The 25,347-nt window shown below is 45.2% G+C and overlaps 1 protein-coding gene across 1 annotated transcript in view; it reads left to right on the plus strand.

Annotated features, from left to right (window-relative positions):
- Positions 1–7,351: 7,351 nt before the first annotated feature.
- SOX5 (SRY-box transcription factor 5) overlaps positions 7,352–25,347 on the plus strand; it is a 280,976-nt gene continuing 262,980 nt past the window's right edge. The window contains exons 1-2 of the mRNA XM_075275477.1: positions 7,352–7,479; positions 8,851–8,948. Of these exons, the coding sequence (XP_075131578.1) occupies positions 8,911–8,948 (38 nt within the window). The 5' untranslated portion in view covers positions 7,352–7,479; positions 8,851–8,910. The remainder of the gene's footprint in view (positions 7,480–8,850; positions 8,949–25,347) is intronic.

Consider the following 25,347-nt stretch of genomic DNA (forward strand, 5'->3'; position numbering starts at 1 on the left):
TATCCTCCTATAGTCTGAGGGTATGTTACACTGTATCCTCCTATAGTCTGAGGGTCTGTTACACTGTATCCTCCCTTGGTCTGGGGTCTGTTACACTATTTCCTCCTGTGGTCTGAGGGTCTGTTACACTGTATCCTCCTATAGTCTGAGGGTCTGTTACACTGTATCCTCCTATAGTCTGAGGGTCTGTTACACTGTATCCTCCTATAGTCTGAGGGTCTGTTACACTGTATCCTCCTATAGTCTGAGGGTCTGTTACACTGTATCCTCCTGTGGTCTGGGGGTCTGTTACACTGTATCCTCCTGTAGTCTGAGGGTCTGTTACACTGTATCCTCCTGTGGTCTGAGGGTCTGTTACACTGTGTCCTCCTATAGTCTGAGGGTCTGTTACACTGTATCCTCCTGTGGTCTGGGGGTCTGTTACACTGTATCCTCCTATAGTCTGAGGGTCTGTTACACTGTATCCTCCTATAGTCTGAGGGTCTGTTACACTGTATCCTCCTATAGTCTGAGGGTCTGTTACACTGTATCCTCCTGTAGTCTGAGGGTCTGTTACACTGTATCCTCCTATAGTCTTAGGGTCTGTTACACTGTATCCTCCTGTGGTCTGAGGGTCTGTTACACTGTATCCTCCTATAGTCTGGGGGTCTGTTACACTGTATCCTCCTATAGTCTGAGGGTCTGTTACACTGTATCCTCCTATAGTCTGAGGGTCTGTTACACTGTATCCTCCTGTAGTCTGAGGGTCTGTTACACTGTATCCTCCTATAGTCTTAGGGTCTGTTACACTGTATCCTCCTGTGGTCTGGGGGTCTGTTACACTGTATCCTCCTATAGTCTGGGGGTCTGTTACACTGTATCCTCCTGTGGTCTGGGGGTCTGTTACACTGTATCCTCCTATAGTCTGAGGGTCTGTTACACTGTATCCTCCTATAGTCTGGGGGTCTGTTACACTGTATCCTCCTATAGTCTGAGGGTCTGTTACACTGTATCCTCCTGTAGTCTGAGGGTCTGTTACACTGTATCCTCCTATAGTCTTAGGGTCTGTTACACTGTATCCTCCTGTGGTCTGAGGGTCTGTTACACTGTATCCTCCTGTGGTCTGGGGGTCTGTTACACTGTATCCTCCTATAGTCTGGGGGTCTGTTACACTGTATCCTCCTGTGGTCTGGGGGTCTCTTACACTGTATCCTCCTATAGTCTGAGGGTCTGTTACACTGTATCCTCCTATAGTCTGAGGGTCTGTTACACTGTATCCTCCTGTGGTCTGAGGGTCTGTTACACTGTATCCTCCTGTGGTCTGGGGGTCTGTTACACTGTATCCTCCTATAGTCTGAGGGTCTGTTACACTGTATCCTCCTATAGTCTGAGGGTCTGTTACACTGTATCCTCCTATAGTCTGGGGGTCTGTTACACTGTATCTTCCTATAGTCTGAGGGTCTGTTACACTGTATCCTCCTATAGTCTGAGGGTCTGTTACACTGTATCCTCCTATAGTCTGAGGGTCTGTTACACTGTATCCTCCTATAGTCTGAGGGTCTGTTACACTGTATCCTCCTATAGTCTGAGGGTCTGTTACACTGTATCCTCCTGTAGTCTGAGGGTCTGTTACACTGTATCCTCCTGTGGTCTCGGGGTCTGTTACACTGTATCCTCCTATAGTCTGAGGGTGTGTTACACTGTATCCTCCTATAGTCTGAGGGTCTGTTACACTGTATCCTCCCGTGGTCTGTGGTCTGTTACACTGTATCCTCCTATAGTCTGGGGGTCTGTTACACTGTATCCTCCTGTGGTCGGGGGTCTGTTACAATGTATCCTCCTATAGTCTGAGGGTCTGTTACACTGCATCCTCCCATGGTCTGGGGGTCTGTTACACTGTATCCTCCTATAGTCTGAGGGTCTGTTACACTGTATCCTCCTATAGTCTGGGGGTCTGTTACACTGTATCCTCCTATAGTCTGAGGGTCTGTTACACTGTATCCTCCTATAGTCTGAGGGTCTGTTACACTGTATCCTCCTATAGTCTGAGGGTCTGTTACACTGTATCCTCCTATAGTCTGGGGGTCTGTTATACTATTTCCTCCTGTGGTCTGAGGGTCTGTTACACTGTATCCTCCTATAGTCTGAGGGTCTGTTACACTGTATCCTCCTATAGTCTGAGGGTCTGTTACACTGTATCCTCCTGTAGTCTGAGGGTGTGTTACACTGTATCCTCCTATAGTCTGAGGGTCTGTTACACTGTATCCTCCCGTGGTCTGTGGTCTGTTACACTGTATCCTCCTATAGTCTGAGGGTCTGTTACACTGTATCCTCCTGTAGTCTGAGGGTGTGTTACACTGTATCCTCCTATAGTCTGAGGGTCTGTTACACTGTATCCTCCCGTGGTCTGTGGTCTGTTACACTGTATCCTCCTATAGTCTGGGGGTCTGTTACACTGTATCCTCCTATAGTCTGAGGGTCTGTTACACTGTATCCTCCTGTGGTCTGAGGGTCTGTTACACTGTATCCTCCTGTGGTCTGAGGGTCTGTTACACTATTTCCTCCTATAGTCTGAGGGTCTATTACACTGTATCCTCCTATAGTCTGAGGGTCTGTTACACTGTATCCTCCTATAGTCTGAGGGTCTGTTACACTGTATCCTCCTATAGTCTGAGGGTCTGTTACACTGTATCCTCCTATAGTCTGAGGGTCTGTTACACTGTATCCTCCTATAGTCTGAGGGTCTGTTACACTGTATCCTCCTATAGTCTGAGGGTCTGTTACACTATATCCTCCTTTGGTCTGGGGGTTTGTTACACTGTATCCTCCTGGGTCTGAGGGTCTGTTACACTATATCCTCCTTTGGTCTGGGGGTTTGTTACACTGTATCCTCCTGTGGTCTGGGGTTCTGTTACACTGTATCCTCCTGTAGTCTGAGGGTCTGTTACACTGTATCCTCCTATAGTCTGAGGGTCTGTTACACTGTATCCTCCTATAGTCTGGGGGTCTGTTACATTGTATCCTCCTATAGTCTGAGGGTCTGTTACACTGTATCCTCCTATAGTCTGAGGGTCTGTTACACTGTATCCTCCTGTAGTCTGAGGGTCTGTTACACTGTATCCTCCTATAGTCTGAGGGTCTGTTACACTGTATCCTCCTATAGTCTGGGGGTCTGTTACACTATATCCTCCTGTGGTCTGGGGGTCTGTTACACTGTATCCTCCTATAGTCTGAGGGTCTGTTACACTGTATCCTCCTGTAGTCTGAGGGTCTGTTACACTGTATCCTCCTGTGGTCTGGGGGTCTGTTACACTGTATCCTCCTATAGTCTGAGGGTCTGTTACACTGTATCCTCCTATAGTCTGAGGGTCTGTTACACTGTATCCTCCTATAGTCTGAGGGTCTGTTACACTGTATCCTCCTATAGTCTGAGGGTCTGTTACACTGTATCCTCCTATAGTCTGAGGGTCTGTTACACTGTATCCTCCTATAGTCTGAGGGTCTGTTACACTGTATCCTCCTGTAGTCTGAGGGTCTGTTACACTGTATCCTCCTGTGGTCTGAGGGTCTGTTACACTGTATCCTCCTATAGTCTGAGGGTCTGTTACACTGTACCCTCCTATAGTCTTAGGGTCTGTTACACTGTATCCTCCTGTGGTCTGAGGGTCTGTTACACTGTATCCTCCTATAGTCTGAGGGTCTGTTACACTGTATCCTCCTATAGTCTGGGGGTCTGTTACACTATATCCTCCTGTGGTCTGGGGGTCTGTTACACTGTATCCTCCTATAGTCTGAGGGTCTGTTACACTGTATCCTCCTGTAGTCTGAGGGTCTGTTACACTGTATCCTCCTGTGGTCTGGGGGTCTGTTACACTGTATCCTCCTATAGTCTGAGGGTCTGTTACACTGTATCCTCCTATAGTCTGAGGGTGTGTTACACTGTATCCTCCTGTGGTCTGAGGGTCTGTTACACTATATCCTCCTGTGGTCTGGGGGTCTGTTACACTGTATCCTCCTGTAGTCTGAGGGTCTGTTACACTGTATCCTCCTATAGTCTGAGGGTCTGTTACACTGTATCCTCCTATAGTCTGGGGGTCTGTTACACTGTATCCTCCTGTAGTCTGAGGGTCTGTTACACTGTATCCTCCTATAGTCTGGGGGTCTGTTACACTGTATCCTCCTGTAGTCTGAGGATCTGTTACACTGTATCCTCCTATAGTCTGAGGGTCTGTTACACTGTATCCTCCTATAGTCTGAGGGTCTGTTACACTGTATCCTCCTATAGTCTCAGGGTCTGTTACACTGTATCCTCCTGTGGTCTGAGGGTTTGTTACACTGTATCCTCCTATAGTCTGAGGGTCTGTTACACTGTATCCTCCTATAGTCTGAGGGTCTGTTACACTGTATCCTCCTGTAGTCTGAGGGTCTGTTACACTGTATCCTCCTGTAGTCTGAGGGTCTGTTAGACTGTATCCTCCTATAGTCTGAGGGTCTGTTACACTGTATCCTCCTATAGTCTGAGGGTCTGTTACACTGTATCCTCCTATAGTCTCAGGGTCTGTTACACTGTATCCTCCTGTGGTCTGAGGGTCTGTTACACTGTATCCTCCTATAGTCTGAGGGTCTGTTACACTGTATCCTCCTATAGTCTGAGGGTCTGTTACACTGTATCCTCCTGTGGTCTGGGGGTCTGTTACACTGTATCCTCCTATAGTCTGAGGGTCTGTTACACTGTATCCTCCTATAGTCTGGGGGTCTGTTACACTGTATCCTCCTATAGTCTGAGGGTCTGTTACACTGTATCCTCCTATAGTCTCAGGGTCTGTTACACTGTATCCTCCTATAGTCTGAGGGTCTGTTACACTGTATCCTCCTGTGGTCTGAGGGTCTGTTACACTGTATCCTCCTATAGTCTGAGGGTCTGTTACACTGTATCCTCCTATAGTCTGAGGGTCTGTTACACTGTATCCTCCTGTGGTCTGGGGGTCTGTTACACTGTATCCTCCTATAGTTTGAGGGTCTGTTACACTATATCCTCCTGTAGTCTGAGGGTCTGTTACACTGTATCCTCCTGTGGTCTGAGGGTCTGTTACACTGTATCCTCCTGTGGTCTGGGGGTCTGTTACACTGTATCCTCCTGTAGTCTGAGGGTCTGTTACACTGTATCCTCCTATAGTCTGAGGGTCTGTTACACTGTATCCTCCTATAGTCTGGGGGTCTGTTACACTGTATCCTCCTGTAGTCTGAGGGTCTGTTACACTGTATCCTCCTATAGTCTGGGGGTCTGTTACACTGTATCCTCCTATAGTCTCAGGGTCTGTTACACTGTATCCTCCTGTGGTCTGAGGGTCTGTTACACTGTATCCTCCTATAGTCTGAGGGTCTGTTACACTGTATCCTCCTATAGTCTGAGGGTCTGTTACACTGTATCCTCCTGTGGTCTGGGGGTCTGTTACACTGTATCCTCCTATAGTCTGAGGGTCTGTTACACTGTATCCTCCTATAGTCTGGGGGTCTGTTACACTGTATCCTCCTATAGTCTGAGGGTCTGTTACACTGTATCCTCCTATAGTCTCAGGGTCTGTTACACTGTATCCTCCTATAGTCTGAGGGTCTGTTACACTGTATCCTCCTGTGGTCTGAGGGTCTGTTACACTGTATCCTCCTATAGTCTGAGGGTCTGTTACACTGTATCCTCCTATAGTCTGAGGGTCTGTTACACTGTATCCTCCTGTGGTCTGGGGGTCTGTTACACTGTATCCTCCTATAGTTTGAGGGTCTGTTACACTATATCCTCCTGTAGTCTGAGGGTCTGTTACACTGTATCCTCCTGTGGTCTGAGGGTCTGTTACACTGTATCCTCCTGTGGTCTGAGGGTCTGTTACACTGTATCCTCCTATAGTTTGAGGGTCTGTTACACTGTATCCTCCTGTGGTCTGAGGGTCTGTTACACTGTATCCTCCTATAGTCTGAGGGTCTGTTACACTGTATCCTCCTATAGTCTGAGGGTCTGTTACACTGTATCCTCCTGTAGTCTGAGGGTCTGTTACACTGTATCCTCCTGTGGTCTGGGGGTCTGTTACACTGTATCCTCCTATAGTCTGAGGGTCTGTTACACTGTATCCTCCTATAGTCTGAGGGTCTGTTACACTGTATCCTCCTATAGTCTGAGGGTCTGTTACACTGTATCCTCCTGTAGTCTGAGGGTCTGTTACACTGTATCCTCCTGTGGTCTGAGGGTCTGTTACACTGTATCCTCCTGTGGTCTGAGGGTCTGTTACACTGTATCCTCCTGTGGTCTGAGGGTCTGTTACACTGTATCCTCCTGTGGTCTGGGGGTCTGTTACACTGTATCCTCCTATAGTCTGAGGGTCTGTTACACTGTATCCTCCTATAGTCTGAGGGTCTGTTACACTGTATCCTCCTATAGTCTGAGGGTCTGTTACACTGTATCCTCCTGTAGTCTGAGGGTCTGTTACACTGTATCCTCCTGTGGTCTGAGGGTCTGTTACACTGTATCCTCCTGTGGTCTGAGGGTCTGTTACACTGTATCCTCCTGTGGTCTGAGGGTCTGTTACACTGTATCCTCCTGTGGTCTGAGGGTCTGTTACACTGTATCCTCCTATAGTCTGAGGGTCTGTTACACTATATCCTCCTGTAGTCTGAGGGTCTGTTACACTGTATCCTCCTGTGGTCTGAGGGTCTGTTACACTGTATCCTCCTGTGGTCTGAGGGTCTGTTACACTGTATCCTCCTATAGTTTGAGGGTCTGTTACACTATATCCTCCTGTAGTCTGAGGGTCTGTTACACTGTATCCTCCTGTGGTCTGAGGGTCTGTTACACTGTATCCTCCTGTGGTCTGAGGGTCTGTTACACTGTATCCTCCTGTGGTCTGGGGGTCTGTTACACTATATCCTCCTGTAGTCTGAGGGTCTGTTACACTGTATCCTCCTGTGGTCTGAGGGTCTGTTACACTGTATCCTCCTATAGTCTGAGGGTCTGTTACACTGTATCCTCCTATAGTCTGAGGGTCTGTTACACTGTATCCTCCTATAGTCTGAGGGTCTGTTACACTGTGTCCTCCCCATTCCCCTCCTGAGCTGGGCTTCTGCTGCACTGTATCCGGAGGGCTGTCAGGGGTTAATGTGAGTGGTCGGGGTCAGTCTCCTCCCCCCAGCAGTGGCCGCCGCCCCCCTGGAGGAGTGGACGGGGGATCCTGTGATCTCAGCCGGCTACGTGTGTTTACAGTCGGCCCGAGCCCGTGCGCGTCCCCGCCTCCTCCTCCTGCCGCCGCGGGAGCGCGCCTGTCACTCTCATGTCCCGGCTCCTCTCTTACCTGACAGCTGGGGACATGAGCCGGGGACCCCCGAGGAGCGGGGCCATGGGGGGCTGCAGACACAAGCCGGGCAGCAGCAGCATGTGGAGCCGTCACCCCGACACCCCGACAACTGCCCGCAGCTGAGAGAAACTTCCTGCCCAGCCAGGACCCCGAGAGCGCCGTGAGTGACCGCGGGAGAGACGGAGAGAGAGAGAGTGACCACAGCTAGGAGACAGACCACAGACAGTCACCAGGTGCAGGAGACCTCACATGGAAGAGAGTCAGCAAGTAAAAGTGTCCAACATAGAGGAGAGAGGCACCCTGAGACACCCCCAGTCTGTAATGTCACAAAGAGACAGCTCAGCAACCGAGAGAAAGGGAGACAGCAAAGAGAGAGAGAATGCAAAATATGTGCAGAAGAGACTTCAAGAAAGAGACAGAAGAGAGAGTGCAGGAGGAGAGAGTACAGACAGTAGAGAGTGCAGGAGGACAGAGACAGGAGGAGAGAGTACAGAGGAGTAGGGACAGTAGAGAGTACAGGGGACACAGCCAATAAGAGACAGGATGAGAGAGTACAGACAGTAGAGAGTGCAGGGGGACAGAGACAGGAGGAGAGAGTACAGAGGAGTAGGGACAGCAGAGAGTGCAGGGGGACAGAGACAGTTGGAAAGAGTGCAGAGGAGTAGGGACAGCAGAGAGTGCAGGGGACTCGGCCAATAAGAGACAGAGGAGTAGGGACAGCAGAGAGTGCAGGGGACTCGGCCAATAAGAGACAGGATGAGAGAGTACAGACAGTAGAGAGTGCAGGGGGACAGAGACAGTTGGAAAGAGTGCAGAGGAGTAGGGACAGCAGAGAGTACAGGGGACACAGCCAATAAGAGACAGGATGAGAGAGTACAGACAGTAGAGAGTGCAGGGGGACAGAGACAGTTGGAAAGAGTGCAGAGGAGTAGGGACAGCAGAGAGTGCAGGGGACTCGGCCAATAAGAGACAGAGGAGTAGGGACAGCAGAGAGTGCAGGGGACTCGGCCAATAAGACAGATAGTAGAAGAGAGAGTGCAGAAAGTGTTGCAAGGCAGAGAGTGCGGTGCGAAGAGACTGCCTGCCTGGCTGCTGACTGTCCCTCCGAGGGGCCTCTGCTAGATTTCAATCTGTCACACTTGCTTTTCTTCTCTGGGAACAATGTGTGATTGTTGTGCTCCTTCTCCAGAGTAACATGGGGGGTGGGAGGGGGCAGCAGCAGCAGCGCTGGGGAAGGTGGCAGAGCCTTGTGAGAGGGTCCCTGGGCTGTCTCCTCAGAGAGCGCTGCTCCTGTCCCAGGGATGAGGATCATTGTGTGGGGATCAGTGTCTGAGAGGGGGAGCTCCCTGCACCGCCAACGCTGCTGGCCCTTTAAGAATCTGGTCAAGCACTTCTAGTGGTGTGAGAGACACACAGAGAGAAAGAGAGTGTCTGTGACAGGGAGAGAGTGTCTGTGGAGGGACGAGAGTGTCTGGGGCTCTGGAGACAGGCACAGAAGAGGATTTCACTCCGCTCTGGACTCATTTGACAGGTTCCCTTCAAGCAATCAGAGGTGGCATCTGTGACAAAGGGACATTGTGCGGGGATCAGCATGCTCACCGAGCCAGACGGTGCTCCGGAGTTTGAAAGGTGAGTGCACTCTTATTGTATGGTTACCAGGGAGCTCAGTCCTGTATGGAGTCCACGATGGGTGCTAGACCTCTGTACGGGGACCCACTGCATGAATATGACCAGCACAGCACTTATACGGGGCAAACTGCATATATGTGACCCAGCGCAGCACTTATATGGGGCAAACTGCATCTTTATGACCAGCGCAGCACTTATACAGAGACCAACTACATCTATATGACCAGTGCAGCACTTATACAGAGACCAACTACATATATGTGACCCAGCGCAGCACTTATACAGAGACCAACTACATATATGTGACCCAGCGCAGCACTTATACAGGACCCACTGCATCTATATGACCAGTGCAGCACTTATACAGGACCCACTGCATCTTTATGACCAGCGCAGCACTTATACAGGACCCACTGCATCTATATGACCAGTGCAGCACTTATACAGGACCCACTGCATCTATATGACCAGCGCAGCACTTATACAGGACCCACTGCATCTATATGACCAGTGCAGCACTTATACAGGACCCACTGCATCTATATGACCAGCGCAGCACTTATACAGGACCCACTGCATATATGTGACCAGCGCAGCACTTATACAGGACCCACTGCATCTATATGACCAGTGCAGCACTTATACAGGACCCACTGCATATATGTGACCCAGCGCAGCACTTATACAGGACCCACTGCATCTATATGACCAGTGCAGCACTTATACAGGACCCACTGCATCTATATGACCAGTGCAGCACTTATACAGGACCCACTGCATATATGTGACCCAGCGCAGCACTTATACGGGGCAAACTGCATATATGTGACCCAGCGCAGCACTTATATTGGGCAAACTGCATCTTTATGACCAGTGCAGCACTTATACAGAGACCAACTACATATGTGACCCAGCGCAGCACTTATACAGGACCCACTGCATCTATATGACCCAGCGCAGCACTTATACAGGACCCACTGCATCTATATGACCCAGCGCAGCACTTATACAGAGACCAACTACATATGTGACCCAGCGCAGCACTTATACAGGACCCACTGCATCTATATGACCAGTGCAGCACTTATACGGAGCAAACTGCATATATGTGACCCAGCGCAGCACTTATACAGGACCCACTGCATCTATATGACCAGCGCAGCACTTATACGGAGCAAACTGCATATATGTGACCCAGCGCAGCACTTATACAGAAACCAACTACATATATGACCCAGCTCAGCACTTATAGAGACACCCTCTGCACATATATATTCCAAACTTAGGGCTAACCTAGAGATCCGCTGTGTGTATATACTCCAACAAGTCCTTACACCAGGACCCGATCCATGCTCCAGAGCCCGTATACAGGGACCCTCTGCCTGATCTTTCGCTATACACTGGTTCTTCTGCAGGACTGGTTGCTCCATCTTTATACTCTTTGCACCTAGTTCTTATACAGGGACCCCTTGCCCGGGGTAATATATTTAGGCTTCTGCCCTGAGTATTAGAGATAGTATGACAGGCTTTGCTGTTCAGTGATCCTCGTACTGTGACCCCGGCTGGATCTTCGCTGCCGCTCCAGCTCCCTAGATCACATCTCATCGCTTCTTCTGTATACATTCTCTGGATATAGTCCTTATACAGAGGGTCCCCGTATACTGTGCCCCAGAAGTGTAACTACAACAGTGGGGACATCACCTGTAAGATCCGGAGTGACTTGTGTATTAACCCTGTATATACTGCCCTATGTATAAGCTCCAGAGCTGGTCCCTGTATATACTGCCCTATGTATAAGCTCCAGAGCTGGTCCCTGTATATACTGCCCTATGTATAAGGTCCAGAGCTGGTCCCTGTATATACTGCCCTATGTATAAGCTCCAGAGCTGGTCCCTGTATATACTGCCCTATGTATAAGGTCCAGAGCTGGTCCCTGTATATACTGCCCTATGTATAAGCTCCAGAGCTGGTCCCTGTATATACTGCCCTATGTATAAGCTCCAGAGCTGGTCCCTGTATATACTGCCCTATGTATAAGGTCCAGAGCTGGTCCCTGTATATACTGCCCTATGTATAAGCTCCAGAGCTGGTCCTTGTATATACTGCCCTATGTATAAGCTCCAGAGCTGGTCCTTGTATATACTGCCCTATGTATAAGCTCCAGAGCTGGTCCCTGTATATACTGCCCTGTGTATAAGCTCCAGAGCTGGTCCCTGTATATACTGCCCTGTGTATAAGCTCCAGAGCTGGTCCCTGTATATACTGCCCTGTGTATAAGCTCCAGAGCTGGTCCTTGTATATACTGCCCTGTGTATAAGCTCCAGAGCTGGTCCCTGTATATACTGCCCTGTGTATAAGCTCCAGAGCTGGTCCCTGTATATACTGCCCTATGTATAAGCTCCAGAGCTGGTCCCTGTATATACTGCCCTGTGTATAAGCTCTAGAGCTGGTCCCTGTATATACTGCCCTATGTATAAGCTCCAGAGCTGGTCCCTGTATATACTGCCCTATGTATAAGCTCCAGAGCTGGTCCTTGTATATACTGCCCTATGTATAAGCTCCAGAGCTGGTCCCTGTATATACTGCCCTGTGTATAAGCTCCAGAGCTGGTCCCTGTATATACTGCCCTATGTATAAGCTCCAGAGCTGGTCCCTGTATATACTGCCCTGTGTATAAGCTCTAGAGCTGGTCCCTGTATATACTGCCCTATGTATAAGCTCCAGAGCTGGTCCCTGTATATACTGCCCTATGTATAAGCTCCAGAGCTGGTCCCTGTATATACTGCCCTGTGTATAAGCTCTAGAGCTGGTCCCTGTATATACTGCCCTGTGTATAAGCTCTAGAGCTGGTCCCTGTATATACTGCCCTATGTATAAGCTCCAGAGCTGGTCCCTGTATATACTGCCCTGTGTATAAGCTCCAGTGCTGGTCCCTGTATATACTGCCCTATGTATAAGGTCCAGAGCTGGTCCCTGTATATACTGCCCTGTGTATAAGCTCCAGTGCTGGTCCCTGTATATACTGCCCTATGTATAAGGTCCAGAGCTGGTCCCTGTATATACTGCCCTATGTATAAGCTCCAGTGCGGGCCCTGTATATACTGCCCTGTGTATAAGCTCCAGAGCTGGTCCCTGTATATACTGCCCTATGTATAAGCTCCAGTGCGGGCCCCTGTGTCTTGTATCCCCTGTATAAGCTCCAGTGCGGGCCCCTGTGTCTTGTATCCCCTGTATAAGCTCCAGTGCGGGCCCCTGTGTCTTGTATTCCCTGTATAGGCTCCAGTGCGGGCCCCTGTGTCTTGTATTCCCTGTATAAGCTCCAGTGCGGGCCCCTGTGTCTTGTATTCCCTGTATAAGCTCCAGTGCGGGCCCCTGTGTCTTGTATTCCCTGTATAAGCTCCAGTGCGGGCCCCTGTGTCTTGTATCCCCTGTATAAGCTCCAGTGCGGGCCCCTGTGTCTTGTATCCCCTGTATAAGCTCCAGTGCGGGCCCCTGTGTCTTGTATCCCCTGTATAAGCTCCAGTGCGGGCCCCTGTGTCTTGTATTCCCTGTATAAGCTCCAGTGCGGGCCCCTGTGTCTTGTATCCCCTGTATAAGCTCCAGTGCGGGCCCCTGTGTCTTGTATTCCCTGTATAAGCTCCAGTGCGGGCCCCTGTGTCTTGTATCCCCTGTATAAGCTCCAGTGCGGGCCCCTGTGTCTTGTATTCCCTGTATAAGCTCCAGTGCGGGCCCCTGTGTCTTGTATCCCCTGTATAAGCTCCAGTGCGGGCCCCTGTGTCTTGTGCTCCCTGTATAAGCTCCAGTGCGGGCCCCTGTGTCTTGTGCTCCCTGTATAGGCTCCAGAGCGACCCCCATGTCTTTTGGCTCCTGCGTCGGCTCGGTGTGGCCCCTTTAGGTTCCCAGCACTTTGCTCATTAGTTTCCTTGCAGTTGTGTGGTCATCTGCCCTGAGTCCGCGTTTCCTCACCGTCCACCCTCGGCCCTCAGCCCTGCGCTCTCGCTTCGCCCTCAGCCCTGCGCTCTTGTTTTTTTCTTCTTAAAATCCACCATTTCCCCTTCTGGACTGTAATACGGAGGTGAGGGGAGATGTTTGGCTGGAATTGCACCTGAAGTGATCACTACACCCCGAGGTCTGCTCCTCCTGCAGCCGTCCTGGTCCTGGGGCCTGGTGTTATATCTAATAATGTGCGACATGTGATTCTGTCCCCCGACCTCCGCAGCCGCGCACATCTCCCTCTTATCCACTGGATCTGGTGACATTTTGTGGCATTTTGGGCCATCCGAGTATTTTTTTTCCCGCTAGGTCTGCGGCCGGGAATTTATTTAGCGTTTCCCTCGCAGCCCCTGTAACAAAGTATCAGACACTTCCCCGATTTTACATTTTTTCCAGGGAACAAAGGTCACTGTGCTATCAGCTCCCAGGCTGGATTCTCATGTTTGCCAGCGTTCTTTCTCGCCGAGCACGTATCATGGCCACCTTTTATTGGAGAAAAACGAAAATCTATAATTTGCTAAGTTGTAACTTTTTGCTTTGAGTTTGAGCCTCCAAGTTCTCCGAATGGATTTCATTCCTGGGGCTGCTTTGGTGGAGTTTGGTTATTTTCCACTTGTAGTATTGTAACCAAATAGGAATCAGATGCAGACGCACATCAGATTCGTGTTCTTATTATTCCGATTATTTTTTGGGTCATGGTGGTTTGCATTGTGTCAGGGTGCACAGGTCAGAATATGAGATACATTGTATCAGACAAACATTGTAGATATTGTGAATCAAATAGCAGAAGTGACTTTGGATTGTGGTTGTTGTGGTGTTTCTTGGTGCATTCAGGGTTAGATACATTGTATCAGATAGCAGAAATGACTTTGTATTGCAGTTCTTCGTACGTTTAGGCTTAGATACATTGCATCACAGTACAGGATTTGAAGCAAACAGAATGTTACTTTGTATTGGGGTTCTTTTGGTGTTTATTCGTCTATTTCGAGTTAGATACATTGTATCAGATAATGGGATTTACAGTAAACGGCAGATATGACTTTGTATTGTGGTGTTTATTATTATATTTCAGGTTAGATACATTGCATTACAATATGGGATTTTGTGTAAGCGGAGAAGGTTACTTTGTATTGTGGTGTTTATTTGCATCGATGAGGTTAGATACATTGTATTCCGAGTTAGGCTATGTGGGGAAATGTGTATTATAACATGTATTAATATCATACATCCTGCTGGATAAAACCTATAGGGCGGGGGCAGACTATACAGGGGTAGTAGCTTTACCCATATAGGGTTAGGATGTTACAGGAGGGTCAGCGGGGAGAGGGCCGGGGCATTAGAGGGAGGACATACAAGGAGAGCGGCTTTGTATTAGTGCATTAGAGCCAGAACATTCAGGGACAGGGGTTTTCTATTAGTGTCAGGATTGATGGGGTTAATAGCATGTTACTATGTATGGGGTGGAGGTGCAGAAATAGTCGCTGTGTATATGAGTTTGTGTTAGTGTCAGGGTTTATGGGGTTAAAGGCACAATATTAGGGTCAGGGCTTGCAGGGGGTCAGTATGCATGGGATAGATGTGTAGCAGTAGTCGCTCTCTCAGCATTGATGGGGTTAATGGCACGATATTAGGGTCAGGCTTGCAGGGGGTCAGTATGTATGGGGTAGACGTGTATCAGTAGTTGCTCTTTCAGCATTGATGGGGTTAATGGCACGATATTAGGGTCAGGCTTGCAGGGGGTCAGTATGTATGGGATAGACGTGTATCAGTAGTTGCTCTTTCAGCATTGATGGGGTTAATGGCACGATATTAGGGTCAGGGCTTCAGCATGCATGGGGTAGACGTGTATCAGTAGTCGCTCTCTCAGCATTGATGGGGTTAATGGCACGATATTAGGGTCAGGCTTGCAGGGGGTCAGTATGTATGGGGTAGACGTGTATCAGTAGTCGCTCTCTCAGCATTGATGGGGTTAATGGCACGATATTAGGGTCAGGCTTGCAGGGGGTCAGTATGTATGGGGTAGACGTGTATCAGTAGTTGCTCTCTCAGCATTGATGGGGTTAATGGCACAGTAATAGGGTCAGGCTTGCAGGGGGTCAGTATGTATGGGGTAGACGTGTATCAGTAGTCGCTCTCTCAGCATTGATGGGGTTAATGGCACAGTAATAGGGTCAGGCTTGCAGGGGGTCAGTATGTATGGGGTAGACGTGTATCAGTAGTCGCTCTCTCAGCATTGATGGGGTTAATGGCACGATATTAGGGTCAGGCTTGCAGGGGGTCAGTATGTATGGGGTAGACGTGTATCAGTAGTCGCTCTCTCAGCATTGATGGGGTTAATGGCACGATATTAGGGTCAGGCTTGCAGGGGGTCAGCATGCATGGGGTAGACGTGTATCAGTAGTCACTCTCTCAGCAATGATGGGGTTAATGGCACGATATTAGGGTCAGGCTTGCAGGGGGTCAGTATGTATGGGGTAGACGTGTATCAGTAGTTGCTCTCTCAGCATTGATGGGGTTAATGGCACGATATTAGGGTCAGGCTTGCAGGGGGTCAGTATGTATGGGGTAGACGTGTATCAGTAGTTGCTCTCTCAGCATTGATGGGGTTAATGGCACGATATTAGGGTCAGGCTTGCAGGGGGTCAGTATGTATGGGGTAGACGTGTATCAGTAGTCGCTCTCTCAGCATTGATGGGGTTAATGGCACAGTAATAGGGTCAGGCTTGCAGGGGGTCAGTATGTATGGGGTAGACGTGTATCAGTAGTTGCTCTCTCAGCATTGATGGGGTTAATGCCACGGTATTAGGGTCAGGGCTTCAGCATGCATGGGGAAGACGTGTATCAGTAGTCGCTCTTTCAGCATTGATGGGGTTAATGGCACGATATTAGGGTCAGGCTTGCAGGGGGTCAGTATGTATGGGGTAGACGTGTATCAGTAGTCGCTCTCTCAGCATTGATGGGGTTAATGGCACGATATTAGGGTCAGGCTTGCAGGGGGTCAGTATGTATGGGGTAGACGTGTATCAGTAGTTGCTCTCTCAGCATTGATGGGGTTAATGCCACGGTATTAGGGTCAGGGCTTCAGCATGCATGGGGAAGACGTGTATCAGTAGTCGCTCTTTCAGCATTGATGGGGTTAATGGCACGATATTAGGGTCAGGCTTGCAGGGGGTCAGTATGTATGGGGTAGACGTGTATCAGTAGTCGCTCTCTCAGCATTGATGGGGTTAATGGCACGATATTAGGGTCAGGCTTGCAGGGGGTCAGTATGTATGGGGTAGACGTGTATCAGTAGTCGCTCTCTCAGCATTGATGGGGTTAATGGCACGATATTAGGGTCAGGCTTGCAGGGGGTCAGTATGTATGGGGTAGACGTGTATCAGTAGTCACTCTCTCAGCATTGATGGGGTTAATGGCCTATCTATGGAGCAGTCTCAGGGTTTGGGGTGCAGATTCTTGGGGTGTCCCCGTCTCGTCAGCCTCTCTTCCTATCAGATGTTGGCAGAGGTTAGTGAGTGTGTGATTCTGGGCTCTGCACATCACTCGCTGTCCTGTGCTGCTCCCGGTGGCGGCCACAGTTGACTGTTGTCCTCTTGTAGCGAGGCTGTCCTCCCAGCTCCCGGCTCTTGCTCCGGGGGGAGACGGATTATTATGCTGGGATTTCTCTGCTCGGCTGCCGGCGATGAAGCTCGCTCAGCTCCGTCCCTGGAACAAGTTGTCGTCCCCTGAAAGTTCGCTGTAAGTTGTGCCCTCTTCTTTCTGCCCCTTCTTATTGCCCGCTTGTAGTTGGTTTATTGGGGGAAGGGGGTGCTGGTAAATGTAGTGAGAGCTCTGGTGTCTGTGTAACCTGGCAGCGAGGGGTTAAGGCGAAGTGCTGGGAGTTCGCTCTGCGTTGCAATCAGCGGTATTTTCTGCATGAATGTTGCTCGACTTGGGCATTACATTAGCGGCTGGATGTCCCATATAGAACAAAATACCCGCAGGTTACTGGGAAAAATCCGTCAGGAGGAGGAGAGCACTTAGCCGCTGTAATATCGCCCTCATTTAAACACCCACTGGATTTATTTTGGGGTCATGGCAACAATGGCGAGCTCTTAAATCCCCGTCCCTGTAAGCCAACATTGTGTGCTGTGCCAGGCTCCGGCATTGTTAGCGCCGCGCTGGCACGCTCCTTGCCCTCTTCACCTGCTCTCCATTTTATCCTGTTCTCCTAAATTATAGATCCAGAAAAAACGGGGAAATCCTTGTGTGTTGTAGGGAGCGGAGGACGGGCGAGGGCAGCGGGCACTGCCAGCCCCGGCCGTGGGGACATGACATAGCCGGTGGAAACTTAGAAAGTGCAGGCTGATTGTAGCCGCCCTGATGTGGGGGTGCAGGACCCCCCTGAAGTTACAATGTAGATGACACAAGATACAATGTTACAATGACTCCCATCGTCCGCCTCTCCTAATGGATTCCGTCTGGATTCTTATCTGATTCCCACAATTAGGTGGAGGATAATTATATTGTATGGGGGGGGGGGGGGGGTTTGTCAGCCGGCTGTATTACCCCAGGCCTGTAATAAGCCCCCTCCCCCGGCGTCTCTATACATGGGAACTGGGTCCAGTCCCCCCCTCGGGCTTATCTATGGGGAGCGGAGCTGCTACTGGAGATCTCCACTCATGTTGTACTTGGCTTTTAACACGCAGCGATTAAAATACGAGAAAGACTGTCAAAATCTTGTCACGATAATGAGCGTGTTCCACGTATGACAGCCTCCGCCGACTGCGCACTTCACTCGTACCGCTCTGATATTAATATTCATCTCCTGCGCTGGGACTTTACAATCGGATACAACTTCTTGTTCGTAATATTCTAATTCATCTGCATGTCGCCGCCTTGAAGTAAACTGAAAAATACAAGGTGAACGGCCACGACCCAGCTCGCCACAAGAGCTGACAATCTAACCGTCATATGTCAGTGTTAGAATTCTATCCGATATTACTAGCCCGTGTACCTGGGGACGCGAAGCAGAGTGGCGACAGGACGGTGCATTTGTTTACGGTGCAGATTTGATACAAGATTGATAAATTGTTACTTTGTATCGCCTGCTCTTGTTGCCGCTGATAAATATTTTGCCGTTGACAGCGGCCGTGATTGACGGCTCGGACTAAACTGGTATTTAATCTGGAGACCAGATGTGAGCCGGTGTCAGGGGTTGTGCAACTACTGTTCCTCCACTTAATCTATTATCTCCCCCTCTGCAGCTCCCAGAGCGAGCGGGCAGGCGAGCGAGCGAGTGAGCGAGCGGATAGTCGGGGCTGATACCTGAGCCAGGTCCTCCTGCCTGCTCCTGGCTTCAGGACGCCGCAATTGTCAAGACGCAATTTGTACGAGATGTGTGATTTCCTATTGTGTTTGTTTCTGCTTTTTATGAGATGACACATTTGTATCGTTATTATTTATTATTCATATTATTATTATTATTATTATTCGTATTATTATTACGCCGCCCCCTCCCCCCTCACACCGCTCAGTCGGACGTTTTGCCATATGATTGATCTTGTCCTGACAATGACACCTTACTAATCGTTACTCGTTGTATACAGTTTATTGCTACTTACGATATATACAGTTATGGCGCCATTCCGGCATACGAGATAGTAACGTGATAGTTTCTATAAATTGTTGCAATAAGTTTGCGCCATTCTCTTTTCACCAATATCAAAATAACTTTTTAAAAAAAAAAAAAAAAAATACTATAATACCAAAATACCGTGCGGCCAATCGGCGTCCGTGTGACCTACCTCCAAATTACAAATGAAGAAGTCAGAATACGTTGTGGTGGACGCCTTCCAGCTTCTGCCGCTCCCGCAATACGTATCAATCACCGGATAATTGCACTTACAATAACAATTGGCTTTGTTTGTGGCTAATGGCGGTGCGGAGCGCTGTTGCGTGTGTTGGTTTTGTGTACACAAGGTCCTGGCTGGGTTACATTGTATTCTTTATTGTATCGGTGATTTGTCACAAAGTTACCGGAGTGGGGGGCTGCTTATATTATGTCATTAACCTGTTGCTGGCTGGTGCTTTAGTGTCATTAACCTGTTGTTGGCAGGATTTGCGTTCTCTCTGTGCCGCTGTAAACTTTCTCAGTCGCTCGCACACTGTGGCGGTAGCGCAGCGCACGTAGTTATTTTCCTCTGGGGTGCCAGACACATGCACTTAATGTTTGATATAACGGGAGGGGGGGGGGTTATCCCAGGTCTCCCCTTTCCTCATGTGCCGTTAACCTCTTAACCGCTGAAGTGTAAAGTGCTGCACATACCCCAAGGGCCCCGACAAGATGAAGAGCCTTGGGACGCTCCGTTAACAATTGATGCTCGGTTTTATCCTCAGCGCTTGTGGGGATTTGCAGGGGATTAAGTGGAATAGTGAGCTGTCATCTTTTGCGCGGCGTTGCGTTATCGGTCGGTGCGGGCTATGAAGTTTGCCGTATTGGAGGCTTTTCCTCCGACCACCCTGGAAATGCTTTGCAGATGTTTCTGTGTTCGCAGCCATCGGCCTCGTGCATTTTATTATAAGATTTTCCGATACTTTAATTAAGGAAATAATTGTCTGGAATATAAAGTTTCCCGGCTGGCAGCGCCTCGGCACATGTACGGGAGGAGGACGCACGGAAGCGCTAACGCCGCCTGACGGATTTACATCTTGTTTTGGTTAGGTCTTTAGATGAGTCTGGACCAGCGGTGAGGAGGAGGGAGCATCGCTTGTCTGTTGGGAGAGCGGGGTTGCCCCATTACTTTTGAAAACTTTTTTCACCCCCCATTAACCCCTTTGTGGCCAAGCTGCCCCTCCCCCTGTCAGTAATATCATCTTCTTACAATGTATCCAGTGTCTTCTCCTGGCATATGACTCGCTGTTGACTTCTTTGGCTTCTTGAGGCCACAGACTGTTCCTTTATATAACTTCATGAAGTGACCCCATTGATGAGTCCAAGAGCTAAATATAGACGGGATTATTGTGCGGAGGGAGATATTAGGAATACAACGCCCAAATCCGCGGCAAAGAAGGAAACTAACAGCAAAGTCGAACCTGTAAATATTCATACTGTGCGATACATTGTATCATACACGGAGTGTTATATCATACTGTGCGATACATTGTATCATACACGGAGTATTATATCATACTGAGTGTTACATTGTATCATACATGGAGTATTGTATCCTACTGAGTGTTACATTGTATCATATGTGGAGTATTATATCATACTGAGTGTTACATTGTATCATATGTGGAGTATTATATCATACTGAGTGTTACATTGTATCATACATGGAGTATTATATCATACTGTGCGATACATTGTATCATACACGGAGTATTATATCATACTGAGTGTTACATTGTATCATACATGGAGTATTGTATCCTACTGAGTGTTACATTGTATCATATGTGGAGTATTATATCATACTGAGTGTTACATTGTATCATATGTGGAGTATTATATCATACTGAGTGTTACATTGTATCATACATGGAGTATTATATCATACTGAGCATTACATTGTATCATACACGGAATATTATATCATACTGAGTGTTACATTGTATCATATGTGGAGTATTATATCATACTGAGTGTTACATTGTATCATACATGGAGTGTTATATCATATTGAGTGTTACATTGTATCCTACATGGAGTATTATATCATACTGAGTGTTACATTGTATCGTACATGGAGAATTATATCATACTGAGTGTTACATTGTAGCATATGTGGAGTATTATATCATACTGAGTGTTACATTGTATCATACATGGAGTATTATATCATACTGAGTGTTACATTGTATCATACATGGAGTATTATATCATACTGAGTGTTACATTGTAGCATATGTGGAGTATTATATCATACTAAGTGTTACATTGTATCATATATGGAGTATTATATCATACTGAGTGTTACATTGTATCATATGTGGAGTATTATATCATACTAAGTGTTACATTGTATCATATATGGAGTATTATATCATACTGAGTGTTACATTGTATCATATGTGGAGTATTATATCATACTGAGTGTTACATTGTATCATATGTGGAGTATTATATCATACTCAGCGTTACATTCTATCATATGTGGAGTATTATATCATACTGTGCAATACATTGTATCATACATGGAGTATTATATCATACTGAGTGTTACATTGTATCATATGTGGAGTATTATATCATACTAAGTGTTACATTGTATCATATATGGAGTATTATATCATACTGAGTGTTACATTGTATCATATGTGGAGTATTATATCATACTGAGCGTTACATTGTATCATATGTGGAGTATTATATCATACTAAGTGTTACATTGTATCATATATGGAGTATTATATCATACTGAGTGTTACATTGTATCATATGTGGAGTATTATATCATACTGAGTGTTACATTGTATCATATGTGGAGTATTATATCATACTGTGCGATACATTGTATCATACATGGAGTATTATATCATACTGAGCATTACATTGTATCATACATGGAGTGTTATATCATACTAAGTGTTACATTGTATCTTATTGGAATATTATATCATACTGAGTGTTACATTGTATCATACATGGAATATTATATCATACTGAGAGTTACATTGTATCATACATGGAGTATTATATCATACTGAGAGTTACATTGTATCATATGTGGAGTATTATATTATACTGAGTGTTACATTGTATTATACATGGAGTATTATATCATACTGAGTGTTACATTGTATCATACATGGAGTATTATATCATACTGAGCGTTACATTGTATCATATGTGGAGTATTATATCATACTGAGTGTTACATTGTATCATATGTGGAGTATTATATCATACTGAGCGTTACATTGTATCATATATGGAGTATTATATCATACTGAGCATTACATTGTATTATACATGGAGTATTATATCATACTGAGTGTTTCATTGTATCATATGTGGAGTATTATATCATACTGAGCATTACATTGTATCATACATGGAGTATTATATCATACTAAGTGTTACATTGTATCTTATTGGAATATTATATCATACTGAGTGTTACATTGTATCATATGTGGAGTATTATATCATACTGAGTGTTACATTGTATCATATGTGGAGTATTATATCATACTGAGTGTTACATTGTATCATATGTGGAGTATTATATCATACTGAGCGTTACATTGTATCATATGTGGAGTATTATATCATACTGAGTGTTACATTGTATCATACATGGAGTATTATATCATACTGAGTGTTACATTGTATCATATGTGGAGTATTATATCATACTGAGCGTTACATTGTATTATACATGGAGTATTATATCATACTGAGCGTTACATTGTATCATATGTGGAGTATTATATCATACTGTGCGATACATTGTATCATACATGGAGTATTATATCATACTGAGTGTTACATTGTATCATACATGGAGTATTATATCATACTGAGCATTACATTGTATCATACATGGAGTGTTATATCATACTAAGTGTTACATTGTATCTTATTGGAATATTATATCATACTGAGTGTTACATTGTATCATACATGGAATATTATATCATACTGAGAGTTACATTGTATCATACATGGAGTATTATATCATACTGAGCGTTACATTGTATCATATGTGGAGTATTATATCATACTGAGAGTTACATTGTATCATACACGGAGTATTATATCATGCTGAGTGTTATATTGTATCATATGTGGAGTATTATATTATACTGAGCGTTACATTGTATCATACGTGGAGTATTATATCATACTGAGTGTTACATTGTATCATATGTGGAGTATTATATCATACTGAGTGTTACATTGTATCATACATGGAGTATTATATCATACTGAGTGTTACATTGTATCATACATGGAGTGTTATATCATACTAAGTGTTACATTGTATCTTATTGGAATATTATATCATACTGAGTGTTACATTGTATCATACATGGAGTATTATATCATACTGAGAGTTACATTGTATCATACATGGAGTATTATATTATACTGAGCGTTACATTGTATTATACATGGAGTATTATATCATACTGAGTGTTACATTGTATCATACATGGAGTATTATATCATACAGAGTGTTACATTATATCCTACATGGAGTATTATATCATACTAAGTGTTACATTGTATCATATGTGGAGTATTATATCATACTGAGCGTTACATTGTATCATACATGGAGTATTATATCATACTGAGCGTTACATTGTATTATACATGGAGTATTATATCATACTCAGCGTTACATTGTATCATATGTGGAGTATTATATCATACTGAGTGTTACATTGTATCATACATGGAGTATTATATCATACTGAGTGTTACATTGTATCATATGTGGAGTATTATATCATACTCAGCGTTACATTGTATCATATGTGGAGTATTATATCATACTGAGTGTTACATTGTATCATATGTGGAGTATTATATCATACTGAGCGTTACATTGTATCATATGTGGAGTATTATATCATACTGAGCGTTACATTGTATCATATGTGGAGTATTATATCATACTGAGTGTTACATTGTATCATATGTGGAGTATTATATCATACTGAGTGTTACATTGTATCATATGTGGAGTATTATATCATACTCAGCGTTACATTGTATCATATGTGGAGTATTATATCATACTGAGTGTTACATTGTATCATATGTGGAGTATTATATCATACTGAGCGTTACATTGTATCATATGTGGAGTATTATATCATACTGAGCGTTACATTGTATCATATGTGGAGTATTATATCATACTGAGTGTTACATTGTATCATATGTGGAGTATTATATCATACTGAGTGTTACATTGTATCATATGTGGAGTATTATATCATACTGAGTGTTATATTGTATCATATGTGGAGTATTATATCATACTCAGCGTTACATTGTATCATATGTGGAGTATTATATCATACTGAGTGTTACATTGTATCATATGTGGAGTATTATATCATACTGAGTGTTATATTGTATCATATGTGGAGTATTATATCATACTCAGCGTTACATTGTATCATATGTGGAGTATTATATCATACTGAGTGTTACATTGTATCATACATGGAGTATTATATCATACTGAGTGTTACATTGTATCATATGTGGAGTATTATATCATACTGAGTGTTACATTGTATCATATGTGGAGTATTATATCATACTGAGCGTTACATTGTATCATATGTGGAGTATTATATCATACTGAGCGTTACATTGTATCATATGTGGAGTATTATATCATACTGAGCGTTACATTGTATCATATGTGGAGTATTATATCATACTGAGTGTTACATTGTATCATATGTGGAGTATTATATCATACTGAGTGTTACATTGTATCATATGTGGAGTATTATATCATACTCAGCGTTACATTGTATCATATGTGGAGTATTATATCATACTGAGTGTTACATTGTATCATATGTGGAGTATTATATCATACTGAGCGTTACATTGTATCATATGTGGAGTATTATATCATACTGAGCGTTACATTGTATCATATGTGGAGTATTATATCATACTGAGTGTTACATTGTATCATATGTGGAGTATTATATCATACTGAGTGTTACATTGTATCATATGTGGAGTATTATATCATACTGAGTGTTATATTGTATCATATGTGGAGTATTATATCATACTGAGCGTTACATTGTATCATATGTGGAGTATTATATCATACTGAGTGTTACATTGTATCATACATGGAGTATTATATCATACTGAGTGTTACATTGTATCATATGTGGAGTATTATATCATACTCAGCGTTACATTGTATCATATGTGGAGTATTATATCATACTGAGTGTTACATTGTATCATATGTGGAGTATTATATCATACTGAGTGTTACATTGTATCATATGTGGAGTATTATATCATACTGAGTGTTACATTGTATCATATGTGGAGTATTATATCATACTCAGCGTTACATTGTATCATATGTGGAGTATTATATCATACTGAGCGTTACATTGTATCATATGTGGAGTATTATATCATACTGAGCGTTACATTGTATCATATGTGGAGTATTATATCATACTGAGTGTTACATTGTATCATATGTGGAGTATTATATCATACTGAGTGTTACATTGTATCATATGTGGAGTATTATATCATACTGAGTGTTATATTGTATCATATGTGGAGTATTATATCATACTGAGCGTTACATTGTATCATATGTGGAGTATTATATCATACTAAGTGTTACATTGTATCATACATGGAGTATTATATCATACTGAGCGTTACATTGTATCATATGTGGAGTAT

The sequence above is a fragment of the Leptodactylus fuscus genome, chromosome 5, assembly GCF_031893055.1.
Source record: "Leptodactylus fuscus isolate aLepFus1 chromosome 5, aLepFus1.hap2, whole genome shotgun sequence".
Taxonomy (NCBI): domain Eukaryota; kingdom Metazoa; phylum Chordata; class Amphibia; order Anura; family Leptodactylidae; genus Leptodactylus; species Leptodactylus fuscus.